Below are 16836 nucleotides of genomic sequence, written 5' to 3'. Positions count from 1 at the left end.
AAGACAATAGAGGCTAATTTAAAGGCATCAAGGTGTTTCACGGTGACTATGTATGATAGGGATAATTTTGACTTTACTGTGGCCGGCATTACTCTGACTGGTAACTTCTCACTTAGCTCTTACAGAGTGTCCTTGAGGGATCAGACATGTGATTGTGAATATTTTCAGGCACTTCATTCTCCATGTTGCCATGCTTTGGCATGCTGTGCATACTTATGTCTGAGTTGGGCAACCTATGTCCATAAGATGTATTGCCTAAGTACGGTGTTCAATGTCTACCAGATGAAATTCACCTCTCCGATCCCAGAAGGTTTTTGGCCACCATATGATAGTCCCACCCTAAATCAATATTCTAAACTGACATTTTTAATTAAAATTTAATTCTAAATAAATTTTTACTCACTAATTATTCTAACATTTATAACATACAAATTAAGGGAAAAAAAAATCTAAACACTACTCTGACCAACATTTATATTCACTATTCTAAGTAACATTTGTAGTTTCAAAGTTCTAACAAACTACTAAATCACTACTCTAACTAACATTTGTAATTTAAAAATTTTAACTACGGATTATAATAAAAAACTCTAAGTGACTTAACATTTCTAACATTTATAATCTATCGTGAAAAAAAAATTCATTCACTAACCTCTTTATTGATGTTACGAGCAACATGAGCGACTCTATCAAACCGGTAGCTAGATACGATGCGAGTCATCTTCCATATCCGTAGTTTTGACTCTTGTCTTGTTGGGGCCTCACTTTTCTCTCTTCGGTGGGTATTGTGGGGGGAAGAAGTCGTGGAAATGTAATTCGAAACAAACAAATTCAAATTATATATATATATATATATATATATATATATATATATATATATATATATATATATATATATATATATATATATATATATATATATATATATATATATATATATAGTAAATCAAACCCACCCAATTTGATTTACCTTTGGTATCAATTTCCTATAAATTGAAGCACCCTATTTTGATTTACTAGGGGCTGTAAATCGAACTCACCTATTTTGATTTACGATTTACTATGGGCCTTAATTCGAAGCTCCTTGTTTCGATTTAGCAGGTGGCTAGTTCATTTCAACTTTTTCTCCTACTAATTCGAAGTTGGTTGTTTTAATTTATCATTTTTCATACTAATTTAAATCTTGTTTGATTCGATTTATCATGAGAAGTCCTAAATCAAATCTATTTGGTTCGATTTACATAAAAATACAAATAAGACAAATCATATAATATTATTGCATTTAGAACATTTATGTAATATTGACTTTCATTTGTTTTGTTTATGTATTTTATCCTATAAAATATATCTATACAAATAATTGGATATAAGAAGGATAAAGTTTTCAAGATTGAAAATGTGAGGATGGCTCAATTAATGAAGAGAAATTGGGAATCTGTATTTTTTATTAATATTCATTAACGTATTTAATTAATATTTTATTAGATAAGAGTATTATTTTGATTTTTAATATTTTATTTTAGTCTTAAAAAAATGTTTAAATGTCTTATTTTAAGTTTAAAAAATTTTAAACATATTTAATGTTGTCTTATCATTAAATTTAATATAAACAATCTGTATATTTAAGAATCTGTATATTTAAGAGTTAATAACTTTTAATTTCAACATGTAAGTAACATTGATTCATTAACGATTATTAACGAAAAATTTTTCTTTTGATTTTAAAACGTTAATGATTGATTGATAGGATTTGGACTTTTTTTAACAAGGAGATCAAGAAAAAAAATTGTTACAAAAATATTTTGGTTATATGTCTCTAATACAAGGAAGAAGATGTAACTTAACAATAATATTATTAACTTTCAAGTCATTTATTTCGTTAACTATTCGTGTAATTAAATTTAAGGATAAGACAATATTAAACATGTTAAAAAAATTTTAAAACAGAAATAGAACGCTTAAAATGTTAAAAACTAAAATAAAATTTGATCTAAAAATTAAAAATCAAAATAAGAGTGAAATGCATATTTAAACCAAAATCAGGTCAAAATTACACAATTCACCAAAAAAAAAAATATTACATGGATCTCCCATTAAGACGTTTTTATATAAATCGAATGAGCCCCATTTGATTTGCCCACTCCCACACTAATTCGAATCAAGTCAAGTCAAATTACTATAAAAAGATGCAAATCGAATCTAACCAAGTCGATTTATGCATGCATGAAATATAGCCTAGTAAATCGAATCAAACGGATTCGAATTATGGATGCAATTCATGTGCCTAGTAATTAGAAACAACCTGTTTCGATTTATCTCTTGTGTTGTCCTTATATAATTCGAATGGGATTGATTTGAATTACCACAAAAAAAATAAATCGAACAAGGTAAATTTGATTTACTGTGAGGCCAATGTATATAAATATGATATAAACGTGAATTCCTCATGGGAGTAAAACACAATGGCTAGTGAGGATAGTTTTTTGGTGTTGGTGCACTATAGAGGGTACGGTCGATTAAGAAAAAAACACGCTCTGGAATTAAGTTTACTGTTAAAGATCTCCTCAGTGTTTTTCTGAAACCTACAACGACCTTCACTGAGTTCCTGAATTCTATAATCCAAAAACTGGGGTTGCAAGGCGTGAAACGGATTGAGAAGTTATTCTATCGAATTCCGATTTCAGTTTTGCGAGATGATGTGAAATACGATTCGTTTGTCATAGGAAGTGACGAGGATTTGGAAGTTCTGTTCCATTATCATCGGCAGTTTCCTAAGGTCAGGACCCATGAGCTATTAGCCAAACTTGTAGATGTGATCTCCAGCTCAAGAAGTTCAAACCAGAATCCCTAAACTCCAGCAACGGCAGCCTGTTCAAGTTCGAGGCCTGTTGGTGCCTCTTCATCCATGCCTGTAATTGCACCTGAGGCAATGGTGGTTGCCTCCCCGTCCTTCACAGCTGATCTAAACTGCAATGGTGACAGAGAAGTTGGTATTACTGATACGGCACCGGTTTCATTACAGGATGGAATACCGGATGGTATAGACAATGTACTGCAGGATGATGATGACGATCATGATGTGAAACCGGACATCATTGCTGATGGTAGTGGTGATGACATAGCAGGGAGCAATCCAGCTGGGGCTGGTGGAGCGTCTAGCTCAGGGACTCAACAGTACCACCGTATTTTTCAAATTTGAACTTGGATGCCATGAGACAGCAGGGGGATCCTGGCGAACCTGTTGGAATTAGTGCCAGAGATACACATGGTACCGGAGGTCTAGCGGAGTTTCAGGTTGGTCAGCAGTTTCAGGATAAAGAAGAGGTCGTGTTAAGCGTGAAGACCTATAGCATCCGACGCGGGGTTTAGTACAAAGTGGTGGAGTCTGATTATCACAAGTACTTTGGGAAATGTAAGGAATTTGGCAACGGGTGCATATGGTTGAATCGGATTAGTCTCCGCCAGCGTAGAGGTATTTGGGAGGTAAAACGGTACAATGGACCTCATACTTGTCTGACCACGTCGATATTGAGTGATCACAGGAGTCTTGATTATCATGTAATCTCGGCATTCATACTGCCAATGGTTAGAGCTGATGGAGCCGTGTGTATCAAGGTACTGCTGAATGCGACAGAGGCACATTTTCAGTTTTAGACCGACTTACAGGAGGGTTTGGTTGGCTAAGCACATTTCGCTCCACAAATGCACTAACCAACGGCTCATCCAACCTAAACCAAGTCTCGTGCAGCCTCGCAAGATGGTATAAACTGGCCATATGCAAGTACGGAACGATCCTCCCGTCCAGTCGCATATCTTGCTGCCGTCGCATGCTCGTGATACGTCGGTGGGGTTGCATAAACAGTGTAACAAATTGTCTCTTAGGACCACATCGGAACATATTTATATAACATTATCAACTAATGCATATCTTAATCCAAATAATACAACTTGTACGCAACCAAATAATGTTACGCGTTCAAATACAAAATAACATCATATATTCATCAAATTGGACCTAATAAAAATTAGTTTAATATTAACAAAAAAATTTACTTAATGACTAAGTTTAATATTAACAAAAAAATCTTACTCTAACTAAGTTTCATTCCCATTATCTTCACTACTTATACTCTTCTATTTATTTGTAATCACTATCCAAATTAGAATTTGCTCTGACAAACCTCTAAAAACTAATAAATCACTAATATAACCACTCTATCTAATTTAACAATTGTAAATAATGACTAGCGTTATAAGAGACAAAAAAAAGTAACACATTAAATCCTATTTTTGAAAAAAAATGTGCACACTAACCTCTTCATTGATGATACCAGCTATATGGGCGACTTCATCCAAACGATAAAGCTGGTCCGGGTTATCCCCCATCAACAAAATATTCGAATGTTAAAGTCTTTCTTGGAGTTTTAGGGAAGAGGTTTCTCTGGAATTTGGTAGGGCAGGGTTTTGGAATTGTAGTTTGAATGAGTTTAATTCGAATTCTATTTATAGGGAAATCATTAGTAATTCGAACGAGTCAAATTCGAATTACTATAGGCGCTCATTGGTAGTAATTTGAATCAAGACACTTTGAATTAGTAGAACTATGGGTAAATCGAAACAGGTTGTTTCGAATTACTAGGTGCACAAAACTAGGATAATTCGAATTGGTGTGATTCGAATTAGTGGGACTCACGTGCATGCATAATTTGAATCCTTATTATTCGATTTACTATGCTATATTTCATGCATGTATAAATCGACTTGGTTAGATTCGAATTGCATATTTTCAGAGTAATTCAACTTGATCTGATTCGAATTAGTATAAGAGTGGGCAAATCGAATGAGACTCATTCAATTTATATAGAAACGTCCTAATGAGAGATCCATGTAATGTTTTCTCTTTTGGGCGAATTGTGTAATTTTGAGTTCCATTTAGTTTAAATATGTATTTTACCCTCAAAATAATATTTTACTCTATTTTATTTTATACTATTAAAATTAAAATTTAATATCTAAAATTTAATAATTTCTATTTTTTTATTTTTAATAATATTTATTGTAAACTAATAAATACTCGTATACAACAATAATAAAGTCTTGTCCTACTAGGTGGAATCGACTACATGAATCAAACGATGCTATTGAGTTTTATCGTGTATCATGTTAATAAAAAAGACCGTTTACATATAAATTTCATTTGATCTTTTTTTAAATCTTTTTGTCTTTTATCCCTTGTCCATTTTCTATCTTATCCATCCTCTTACATCCTCCTAACTGAATTTTTTACTCATATTCAAAATAAAATTTAAGTAGTATATGAAATTTAAATATCTAATACTTATTTAAATAGATAATTAAACTAATTACTCGAAAAATCCATGTTAGTTTTTGGTAGTTCCAACTTAGTTTGTCTATGTATAAAAGTGATCTCATTAGAACGTAATAAAAAAGAGCTCCAGCAGAAGCTTTCCACGTAGAGAGTCTACTGTGCGATTTGCATAGACAATTCATGTGGACCACTGATGGGCCGGGTCCACACTCCACAGTCCACGGTCCACACTCCACACATCTTCCCTTTTCTTTCAAGTTTCAACGATTAATCACAAAAAAATATATATATTATTAATTAATTAATTGCAGTAAACGAATTAAAATCCAAAAGAAGATCAATTAATTTAGCTGTTAGCTTAAGTCAGAAAACGAAACTATCACCAGTTTCCATTTACAATAAGAAGCTCAGTCAGTAGTACACTACACAACTACACACTTTCTCTTTCTCTCTTCTCACTCAACCCAGTCCCCACCATTCTTTAAACCACTCTCACCTTCGTTCATCAACCAACCTAACCAACCTTAAATTCTCACAAAACCAAAAACCCTACCACTACACTATCCTCAACCTCGTCTATGTCATGAGGTTACAATTACATGCACTCCTTTAACTTCTTCCACCACCATTCTTTAATCCCGTTACACACAACTTTTTTTTTTGAGTTGGGGAAATTCGAATGGGTCTCTGCAATTCGAAACCCTACTCGAATCCCACCCGTTCTTCTCGAAATTTCGATCCTCATGGCAATTCTTCAACAGCTAATAATAATGATGGTGCTGGAGCTCATTCCAGCTCCGTTAATGGCGGAAACCCTAGCGCTGACGCACCCAACGACGGCGTTAAGAGATCCCCGTTCTTCCCATTCTACACTCCGAGTCCGGCGCATTACTGGTTCTCCAAGAAGTCGCCGGCGGCGAGATCTCCGGCGACGTCCGACTCCACGCCCAGGCGGTTCTTCAAACGGCCGTTCCCGCCGCCATCTCCTGCGAAACACATAAGGGCGGTGCTCGCCCGGCGGCACGGTTCGGTGAAGCCTAACGAGGCCACCATACCGGAAGGTAGCGAGGCCGATGAGGTGGTTGCGCTGGATAAGAATTTCGGGTTTTCGAAGCATTTTGGAAACAAATTTGAGGTTGGAAGTGAAGTTGGGAGAGGGCATTTTGGGTACACCTGTGCTGCCAAGTTCAAAAAAGGGGAACTGAAGGGGCAGCAGGTGGCAGTGAAAGTCATCCCCAAAGCTAAGGTTTGTGAATTATATTAGCATTCATTTGATGAGATTCTTAGCTGTTAATTTCTCAGTAATTGCAGTTACCTTCGTCTTTTTGAATGGTTTCTTAGATTAGCTTGGTTATGTTGTTAATTTTCTTAAAAAGGGTGTCTTTTGATGGATATTTGATGAAGGAAATCAATGGATCCTCATGAGAAGATCAAGTATCAGAATATACATATTTACACATGAGAAGATCCATGACAATTCTCAGTGGATAATTCGTTGGGAATGTTAATCAGTGTAGTTGTAGAGTTAATGACATGTGTTATGCTTGCCAATGGTGGTGATCATGCATTTCTCCATTTCCGTTAACATATGAAGTTTCTATCCGCGACGACTGATGTATAAGTTTATCCTGTCTAAAATCTCTAAACGTGGCACAATGTTGAGGCGGACATTATGGGATGTTCAAATTATCCAACAGTAATGCTGTGATGTAAGGAAAAAAGTCTTACCACTGGATGGGTTCCCCGAATTAGGCTAGCCTTGGTGAAAATGAAGCAAAGTCACATGGTTCATGTGGCATGTGCAACATATATGTTATCTTTTTGAAATTTATGTAAAATGTATTTTAATTTGTATGTTTTAACTGTAGATGACTACTGCCATTGCAATTGAGGATGTCAGAAGAGAAGTAAAAATATTGAGAGCTCTAACTGGGCACAAGAATCTTGTACAGTTCTACGATGCATATGAAGACCATGATAATGTCTATATAGTAATGGAGTAAGCTTTGATTACATTGCTTATGTAATTTGAATGCTATATTTTATTATTTGTGATCATTTTGCTTATAGTGTCAAGACTCTCTGTCCTTTTCTTCTAGATGATTAAGCAGAAAAACACTTTAATTTTTCTTCATGAATAACGTTTTTCCCCCTCTTAATCTCTTCTGCATCCTGCAGATTGTGTGAAGGAGGGGAGCTGTTAGACAGAATCCTATCAAGGTATCTGTCTTTCTTTCTTCTTCTTCCTCTATGTGTGTGTAAATTCTTGTGAGTTTCCAATATTTGGTTTCTGATGATGGAAATTTGGTATACACAGAACTGAGTTGAAGAGACAAAAAATTGTGTTTCATGGCTAATGGATATCTCTCTATGTACACAGGGGTGGAAAATACACTGAGGAAGATGCAAAGGCTGTCTTGAGACAAATATTAAATGTTGTTGCGTTTTGCCATCTGCAGGGTGTTGTACATCGTGATCTTAAACCTGAGGTAAAATTATATTCACAATTTCGGTAGTTGTTTTTCTTCTCCTGCATCAGAATATTGAGCCTAGGCCATGTTGCCCAATATATCTTTCGCGTTAGAAAAAAGATGTTTGTTTCCATTTTATGTTAAACAAGATGGGTAGGAGACAGCAAATTGTAGGCTCTAGTGAAGGATTTTCTCATTAATTGATGTACTCCTATACTCTTGCATGACATATTTCTAATATTGTTATGATTTTGTTTCATGTGGTATGTGGATGTTATTTTCTTATTCTTATCAAGCATTATATTCTAAGGATTGCTAATTTTTGGATCAGAACTTTTTGTTCACATCTAAGGATGACAACTCGGAGCTAAAGGCCATAGACTTTGGGTTGTCAGATTTTGTTAAACCAGGTATATTTTGATTTCATTCATGCATGTTGCATGCCATTTACTATCTTGGAGTTGCTTTATATTTTACTTTTTGTTGTGCCTTTCAGATGAAAGGCTTAATGATATTGTTGGTAGTGCGTATTATGTGGCTCCTGAAGTTCTACATAGAGCTTACAGTACCGAGGCTGATATCTGGAGTATTGGAGTCATTGCATATATTTTATTATGTGGCAGCCGTCCCTTTTGGGCCCGAACTGAATCTGGTATCTTTCGTGCTGTATTGAAAGCTGATCCAAGTTTTGATGAACCTCCTTGGCCTTCTCTGTCAGCTGAGGCAAGGAATTTTGTTAAGCGACTATTAAATAAAGATCCACGGAAAAGAATGACTGCAGCACAAGCATTGAGTGAGAATCTCAGTAAATCACTGGAGGTTCCCATGATTTATTATATTTCTATTTTGTTGCTTACTATTGTATGTCACAGGTCATCCATGGATTAAAAGCAACAAGGATGTAAAAGTACCCCTGGATATTCTAATATTCAAGCTCATGAAAGCATATATGCGTTCCTCATCTCTACGAAAAGCAGCTTTAAGGGTGTGTATATGTATATAATAAAAATTTGTATTCATTTAATGTTTATATTCTTTTCGAATGAGTTGATTATCTTATCATGAAAATGCTCTTTGGAAGTATGAACTAAAGACATGACAAGAAGTTTTATTTATGCATTTTCTTTCCAATATTGAAGGTGACTGAAGCATTGCACTTTTAGGTGCTTCTTTTCTTTGTTATGTAATGCTCTTTTGCTTTCAACTGATCACACTATACATTAAGCTTCTCAATAACTAAGCAGAATATTATTGTGATGGGCACCAACACAGGCACTGTCCAAGACGTTAACTGTAGACGAGCTATTTTATTTAAAGGAGCAGTTTACACTTTTGGAGCCAAACAAAAATGGAACCATTAGCCTGGAGAACATCAAAGCGGTTAGTGTTGTTTCAAATTCTTTTTATATACTTGGTTAAGATGATGGTGTTTGCCATCTCACAAATTTGACATGGTCAGGCCTTGGTGAAAAATGCAACAGATGCTATGAAGGAGTCACGCATTCCTGACTTCCTTGGATCAGTGAGTTTTATGATTTAACTCTAGAAATGCTTCCGTAAATTATTCAAATAGAATATGTACCAACAGTGCTTACTGATTAAAATGAATTTGGGTCGCAGCTTAATGCATTGCAATATAGGAGGATGGATTTTGATGAGTTTTGTGCAGCTACACTTAGTGTTCATCAACTTGAAGCACTTGACCGGTGGGAGCAACATGCACGGTGTGCCTATGAACTTTTTGAAAAGGATGGAAACAGGGCTATAGTCATTGAAGAGCTAGCTTCGGTATGTTTAATTTGACCACGATCATAGCTTATGCATACATGTCTTCGTACAAACAATGTGAACATGATGATTTTACATGTGACAATATTTACTGTGTCCGAAATATGCACTGTGACTTCGTTTTTTCCCCCCCTCCGATCATGATGTCATTCATGACTCGATGCCCATTCTTAAGTTTCCTCCTGAGTAGACATTGCACGAAACCAGTTGAAGTTGAAGTTTATGGGCTAACTATGACCTCGTTTTATAGTCATGTAAATGCATTTCTGATCAGTGATTTTAACTATATTATCAGGAGCTTGGCCTTGGCCCATCTGTCCCTGTTCATGCTGTTCTTCATGATTGGATTCGGCACACTGATGGTAAGTTAAGCTTCCTTGGATTTGTGAAATTGCTGCATGGCCCATCTCGAAGTCTTGTAAAAGCTCAGTAGAAACATCGAAACACCTGAATCTCCACGGAATATCGAACGCTGCTGTCAACTAAAGTGATTGATCTGGCTAATTAAATACTAATTGATATCACGTTCATACCCCTATCAAGGGATTGCGTGTTACATTATGGCTCGGCATATATCATTAGTGTCTCGGGTTATTTAATTAACACTTGGAGCAGGGTTGAAGGTGCTCCTATAGCATTTGTATTTCCCACTGTAAAGGTGTAGTGTGTTAAGTTGCAGGTGAGAAATATTACTGATTGTTATTAGAATGTCACAATATATTGTTGTACGTTGTAACAAGGACTAAGATTCACAATGAAGTGTATAAGCTACACTTACTAGGTAACATTTTGCGTCGGCAGTTGGAGTTTTGTTATGCATCCAAATATTTTTATTAAGTCCAACTAAGATAGTCCAAATCCAACAAAAATCATTCACGTGGTCATACATGTGCATGAAATCACGCATCTTCTTCCTTATGTTAAAAATAACATTAAAATTTTTGAATCTGTGACAGAAAATTTTTAGTTTTGATACAAGAAATTATTTATTTTAATATCAATTTCTCAAAATTCTGGATTTGAAGCTAAAGTTTTTTTTTCTTATTCTTCTTTCTTTTTTTTTTCTTCATGCAGAATTTTTGTGTTTTTATGTATATAGTTATGTAGTTTTTTTTCAAAAATTTATGTTCATTTTATTGTTATAAAAAAAAAAGATTGCATAGTTCTTTCTTTTTTTTTATATTCTTATTAGAGGATAAACAATAAAAATTATGTGTAAAATAAAAAGAACTATGAAAACAAGAAGGGAGAGAAGGAGGAGTTGTTTGAGAAAAAGCATAAAACAACAAAATAGGACCGAAATTTTTTAATCGCGACACAGGAATTTTTTTAACTTTGACATTGAAATTTTTTAACTGTGACACATAAAATAGAATGCTGCAATTTTTTTGCTTCTTCTTCTTACTCTGTCTTTCTTCTTTTTTTGTGCAAAATTTCTATGTTTTTATTTATAGAGTTATGTATTTTTTCTTTAATTTTCTATGTTTATTGTCAAAAAGGATAAAGTAAAAAGATAAAATAAATAGTATAATTTTTTTTATTTGTTTGATTTTTTTGTTTTAATTCTTCTTAGAAGGTTGTTAACTGTGACATAAAAGTTACTTAACTCACATCGAAATTTTTTAAACATGATGCAAGATAGAATGTTGTATTTTCTTTTTTTCTTTTTCTTATTCTTCTTTTTCTTCTTTTTTCTTCATGTAAAATTTATGTCTTTTTATTTATAAAGTTATGCATTTTTTTTTAAAATTTTTTGTATCTATTGTCAAAAAGAATATATCAAAAAATAAAAAAATTGTATAATTCATTCTTTTTAACTTCTTTTTTTTTGTTTGATTTGTTTCCTTTTTACTTTATTTAAATACTAAAACCAAACGACATCATTTAACCCTATGTTTAGCATGGCAAGTCAGAGTTAGTTCACCATTCTGTTCGTTAACTCAGCACCTAAAAAGGTCTAGGAACTAATATAGTATCTGGAGCTGAATTTTAGGGACTAATATAGTAAATTTTGAATCTGAAAAATTAGAAGAATAAAAATCGTGAATTTCAGAAACCACTGTAGGAATTTATTTATGTTGCTCGGTTGTGATACTTCATTGCATACTCTTGTATAAAACCGTAAACCCATAATGGTGAGACTTAGGTCCCTGAAGATTTAGACTTTAGACTAACTAGTCCGTTAAAAAAAAAGGTACCAATTTGGTCAACCAGGATAGCAAATGGTGGGCACATTTTATTAATTCATCGACTAAAACGTAACAGTTATGCTTATATGTACCATTAATTACTTTGACGTGTTTATCTATGAAAGATAGTCATGTAGATAACAACTTTTGGAGCGAAACTTCACTTGTTTTGATAGGATTTGTGATAAATAGAGAGTAGTTGATAAAAGATATATGAAAACTCAAAAGATAATAAATATTTCACTGTCTAAAACTACATCGTTTTTAGCTCATGTGACAGTAACGAGACATGCACCACTGTAAATAACAAAATACATGGACAATTCTATTTTGTTTCGTACTATTCATTGACAGAAGGACATACATGTCCACTGTTTACTATCTCAGAGGACCTAATTGGTACTTTTTTTTTCAAAGACTAGTTAGTCCAAAGTCAATATCTTGGATAATCTAATTGTCACTTTACTCTATTTAAATTAATTTATGTAAAAATAACTCACATTGCCTATGTATGACAACATGGATGGAATAAAATAAAAATAAAAAGTCTCATTCTCTTTTTTTTTTTCTGGTCTTGCTCTCATTTTTTTTTGTTTGCACCAGGGTATCCATCAGGCCGGAAGCCCAATAACTAATCCCTCGGGTACTGCAGAGGCAAAGTGGTCTTGCTCTCATTTATTCTTAAAGCACCTAATAAATTCGAACAGAGAGGCCTTTTTATTTGGTAAGGGGCTGAAGCCCAAAGAGAGAGTAAGCAAGGTATTAAAGGAGCCCAAGAAAAAAGTCAAAGCCCAGTTCTATAGTCAGCTGTTTTTCAATATTTTTGAAAAGTTCTGACAAAAAATACATTTTTCAAAAGTAATTTATACGCGGGCGTGCGAGCGTGTGATGACATGGATGCTGGTAGAGGAAAGCGCGCAGTGATTGTGATCTCTTCCGAAGAAGAAGAAGAAGAAGAAGAAGATGAATATGAGGAAGACTCGGGCGACGGGGACGACGATTACACCGATCGCGATGACTCGTCCGAATCCGATGACACTGGCAATGGTCACAACGATGACGGGGACGATGATGAGTCCCTCTCCAACAAAGTCGTCGCCCTCCTTCGAGGTTTTGGGTTTTTAGGGTTTTCAGTTTTATTTATCTATTCATTAATCAACTTAAATGCTACACTATATAGTAAATAGTGTGTTAACTGATATCAGTTTTTCGATTTGGCAGAAGGAAATGACATAGAATCGTTGAAATTGAGAGAATGCAAAGCCTATTTGCGAAAACACGGCCTCAGGATATCTGGGACTAGAGCTGTTTGTGTTGCGAGGATACAGGAGCATTGGGGGTAACTCCTTTCTCCATTTCATGCAACCCATTGTGTTGAATATAATTATCTAAAGCAATTATGAGTAAATAAGCTTCGTGTTAGGTTTGAATGTGATTCTAGGTTTAGGAGTTCAGGGTGGGTGGTGGAATGAGTTTTATGTGTGAGACATATAGCTGTAACAATTGGAAAATGTCTGTCGATTAAGGACAGTTAGACAGTGTATGAAGCAATTTGAGGGGAAAGGAAATTTTATATGAAATGGCAAAGCTATTGATGATTTTGTAGGTATCATCATTTCCTGTTTTTAAGTGTTTTCAAGTTACATTTGAGGGACAAGAGTAATTTTAGTAAATATATTTCTTATAACTAATTATTTATAAGAATTAAGAATATACACCCTGAAGATTTTAATGCAAATGAATTGTTCCCTTGGCAAGTGACTCTTTTGATATCTCAGGTTAAAAGATGGAAACGGATACAATCTCTACCCGAGATCATCCTTTATCATTAATTGCACTGGTATATTGTTCTTAGTGGCTCCCCCCCCCCCCCCCCCTCCTCCCTTTTCTCTGACTTACTCTTAAAACTATCCAAATAAACAGTAATCTTCTCGATGTCTTTAGGTGATGTCTGCAAGGGAGATGTCGTTTTGTTCAGACAGAAGGTTTATGAGAAGTATTCTGTTTCTCTCATCATTTTCTATCTATGCCTGTTTTCCTTCCAACCGAAATATTCTTTCTCAAGCTGACTAACATTCTCCCAGGTTTGATAAAAAGACTCGGAATGGAAGAGTTATAGGAAGCAGAACTGTTGCTGGGAGAGTTGTTAAGGAAAGCTACGGTGCAGCTAAACAACAACACACCTTTACTGTAAGACTCTAGCTTTACTGTCAAATAGATCATTGCGGGGGGAAGAAAGACAAAGTCGCCTGCAGTATATCTCTGGTCTTTTACAATGGATGGGAATTACTTCGTGATATGTATTCTATTGCAAAGATTTGTGTGTTCTATGTATCACAAGATTATTATGTAATAATATACTTGGTTTCATACCTACATATCATGACATAAATGTCTCCCCCAGATTTTGTGGATTAGTATAAAGAAGAACTCTTTTCACTTCAAGAACTTCTACTTGTCTATGGTGGTGAGTTGGTGATTCATTGCTAAAACAAATTCTGCTTCTAATACTTTCAGGTTGAGGTGCTTTGGAGTAGTGGGAATAGGAAATTACCTCCACTTTTTCCTTTGCTTATAAAGGGCCGAAATCTCTATAAACTGAAAACATATAGACAGGTGAAAGGCAGCTTTGGATTTCCATTTTCCTTGCAATCATTAGGATGTTAATATTTCTTACTTTTATTGTTCTTCACTCTTCAGAGATGGAAAAATGAAGCCGATAGAGTTAAAGTGCTTTCTGAGAAGCACAGACGAGGTGAAGCTGCAAGGTCTGTGAGGGCAATGAGGCAAAAGAAGAAACACGGTTATGCAAATGTATCTAAAGGTAGTTTTGGCGGAGGGGTTTGTTGTTCACTATCTTCCTGTTTTTGACTTTATTGGTTATCTAATGATGACACTGATAATAATTTTTAGGTATAAAGCGGCAGCATGAAACCCAGAATACAAAACCATCAAAAAAGAGAAGATCATCTGAACAAGATAAGCTTAGGGATGTTGGTGGCCGTAGAAGAGCTCAAGAGGCTGCCTCATCAACTCATACAACACGAATGGAGAATGCAACTTCGAGGTTTACAAGGGGATGGCATACGTCTGCTGAATTTGAGAATTATCAAGTTCCAGTTCCTCCATTTTATGCTGATTATCAACACCACTCATATCCATCCCAGAACAACTCTCAATTCAGGAATAGGAATGGTCCAAGTGAATTCTTTTATAATGAGAGGGACCATATTCCATATATAACTGGATTCCCATTTTTCAGGCCTCATGTAGGTCAATTCGCATCTAGATCACAGGTGCCTAACAATAGTCATCTTGCTCGCACAAACCCTAGATATCTTTGAATTTAGAAAATGTTGGCAGGTGATCATCACAATTATCTCCAAGAACCATGTATCTCTGGAGAACATAAGAGTTGCAGGCAAAATCTTTCATTTTGGCTTTAAATATATAGGGAAAAGTGGCATGTTACCTGCTGTACACACGACACAACAGGTGGCGGATATAAGAACTCATTACCTGGTTTCATAATCGAAACTAAAAAATTAGATCAAGTTTTGGCCTCCATTGGATAATAAGGCAAGACATAGATACACACAAATGGTATAAAAAAAATGAAATAAAATCTCAACGTCATTATCACTGTCAATCCGTCGTAAGAAGTTAATTTATCTCTTCTCATATTAATGAAGTGTTCGTAAACTAAAGTGTGAGATGTTCCACATACCACAAAAATATCCAGTAAGAACTGAGCAATTTTATCGACCACTGTAAGGATTAACCTGTCACGAAAGGGTTTGTTGTTGGTCTATGAATTATTGCATCCACAAAGCAAAATTTAAATGTCTGACATTTATTTAAACAGACTAGTAAACTAATTAGTAGGCCAACTCAATTTGATTAATTCTTTCTATACTTGATATTTATTATATTTACACTTGACAGATTTTGGTATTATTTTCTAAGTTCCCAATGTAGATTTTTTTTTATATTGGGCCAATAGGAGTGAATTTTCAAAGACGGACCAAAATTGTGTATTATAAATTGTTGTAGGTCTTTATAAAATATAAATAATATTTTGTTTTTATACAATTAAAAAAATTATTATAAAACATCAATTTTTACATAATTATAATTTTTTACAACAGTATAAAATACCAAAATAATTATCATAACAGTATAAAATATTAAAATGATTAAACATTCTTGTATTTCATACAAAAATTCTTAATATAAGTAAAAAATTTATCCTCCCAATGTAATATCATAAATTAAAGAGAAGGTCAGACAGCGTATGTTATTGCAAATTGAGTAGAATCATGCGCCTTTCTTTTCTTTCTTCCTTTTTCAGGTTTGGATACACATTTCCACTCTAAATTTAAAACTCTTATAAGATACGGGCATACGACATATATATAAAATATAATTAATTTAGTAATTATTTTTAAGTTTTTAATTATATAAATATTTAAAATATTTTGTATTTTAATAATTAATAATATATATTATTTTTAAATTTATTTTAAAAATACATGTTAAGAATAAAATTGGATACGTTGACACGTAATGATATTTTGGTGTGTTTAAATGTGTCCAGAGTTTTTATTAAGACACGGTTGGACACAAAAGACACGTGTATCGAATGAATGTCTATGAATGTCGTGTCTAAAATGTGTCCGACACATGGAAGCGACAAATAAAAAAAGGTGTCCGTACTTCCTAGGTGTTGTCTAATATGAATAAACTCAACGTTAAAAAAACTTATTTAAGGGTTTGCTGTTTCATGCATAACATAAGATTCGAATATGTAATACTTATTTAAATAGATTAGTAAACTAACTACTAGACTACCCAAATTAGTTACTAATGTAATTATTTTACTCTTAGTTAATTGAAACTGACTTTTTTTTGGTCAAGTTACGGCCTACTTTTTTTTTTTGGTATAGTTTACACCCTACTATAGGCACACTCTTAATTATTAAACCCAGTACACTTTTTAAACTTTTGGTCATAGCAAACTAACATTTAATAAGTAAGGACTCTGGGAAAATTGGGCAGA

The 16836-nt window shown here is 34.1% G+C and overlaps 2 protein-coding genes across 5 annotated transcripts; both read left to right on the top strand.

Moving 5' to 3' along the window:
• Positions 1 to 5679: 5679 nt before the first annotated feature.
• Positions 5680 to 10373, top strand: LOC112748715 (CDPK-related kinase 5). Of its 3 annotated transcripts, XM_025796959.2 has the most exons (12): positions 5682 to 6575; positions 6734 to 7038; positions 7198 to 7328; positions 7508 to 7549; positions 7710 to 7818; positions 8132 to 8210; positions 8297 to 8593; positions 8673 to 8785; positions 9073 to 9180; positions 9260 to 9322; positions 9421 to 9588; positions 9884 to 10373. In XM_025796959.2, exons 3-12 carry the CDS (start codon positions 7198 to 7200, stop codon positions 10019 to 10021), a joined length of 1248 nt encoding a protein of 415 aa, XP_025652744.1. In that variant the 5' UTR covers positions 5682 to 6575; positions 6734 to 7038; the 3' UTR covers positions 10022 to 10373. The 3 variants fall into 3 exon arrangements, with proteins under 3 accessions (XP_025652742.1, XP_025652744.1, XP_025652743.1); XM_025796957.3 differs by lacking the exon at positions 6734 to 7038 and having other exon boundaries at positions 5680 to 6575; XM_025796958.3 differs by lacking the exons at positions 6734 to 7038; positions 8297 to 8593.
• Positions 10374 to 12627: 2254 nt separating this feature from the next.
• LOC112748714 (uncharacterized) lies at positions 12628 to 15331 on the top strand. 2 transcript variants are annotated; one of them, XM_025796956.3, is made up of 8 exons: positions 12628 to 12887; positions 12999 to 13116; positions 13556 to 13617; positions 13722 to 13773; positions 13862 to 13967; positions 14295 to 14393; positions 14478 to 14601; positions 14691 to 15331. In XM_025796956.3, the coding sequence occupies exons 1-8, from the start codon at positions 12671 to 12673 to the stop codon at positions 15119 to 15121; spliced, it is 1209 nt and encodes a 402-aa protein (XP_025652741.1). In that variant the 5' UTR covers positions 12628 to 12670; the 3' UTR covers positions 15122 to 15331. The 2 variants fall into 2 exon arrangements, with proteins under 2 accessions (XP_025652741.1, XP_025652740.1); XM_025796955.3 differs by having other exon boundaries at positions 12630 to 12887; positions 13701 to 13773.
• The last annotated feature ends 1505 nt before the right edge of the window (positions 15332 to 16836 follow it).

The sequence above is a fragment of the Arachis hypogaea genome, chromosome 15, assembly GCF_003086295.3.
Source record: "Arachis hypogaea cultivar Tifrunner chromosome 15, arahy.Tifrunner.gnm2.J5K5, whole genome shotgun sequence".
NCBI classification, from domain to species: domain Eukaryota; kingdom Viridiplantae; phylum Streptophyta; class Magnoliopsida; order Fabales; family Fabaceae; genus Arachis; species Arachis hypogaea.
The sequence above is the reverse complement of the archived record's forward strand: the minus strand, read 5'-3'. Positions and strand labels throughout refer to the sequence as shown.

Coding starts and splice junctions, on each gene's coding strand:
- LOC112748715 (XM_025796957.3), top strand. CDS start 6,009: ATGGGTCTCTGCAATTCGAAACCCTACTCGAATCCCACCCGTTCTTCT. Junction 7,819..8,131: donor ATCGTGATCTTAAACCTGAG/GTAAAATTATAT, acceptor TTTTTGGATCAG/AACTTTTTGTTCACATCTAA. Junction 8,786..9,072: donor TACGAAAAGCAGCTTTAAGG/GTGTGTATATGT, acceptor GCACCAACACAG/GCACTGTCCAAGACGTTAAC.
- LOC112748714 (XM_025796955.3), top strand. CDS start 12,671: ATGGATGCTGGTAGAGGAAAGCGCGCAGTGATTGTGATCTCTTCCGAA. Junction 12,888..12,998: donor AGTCGTCGCCCTCCTTCGAG/GTTTTGGGTTTT, acceptor TCGATTTGGCAG/AAGGAAATGACATAGAATCG. Junction 14,394..14,477: donor AACTGAAAACATATAGACAG/GTGAAAGGCAGC, acceptor TTCACTCTTCAG/AGATGGAAAAATGAAGCCGA.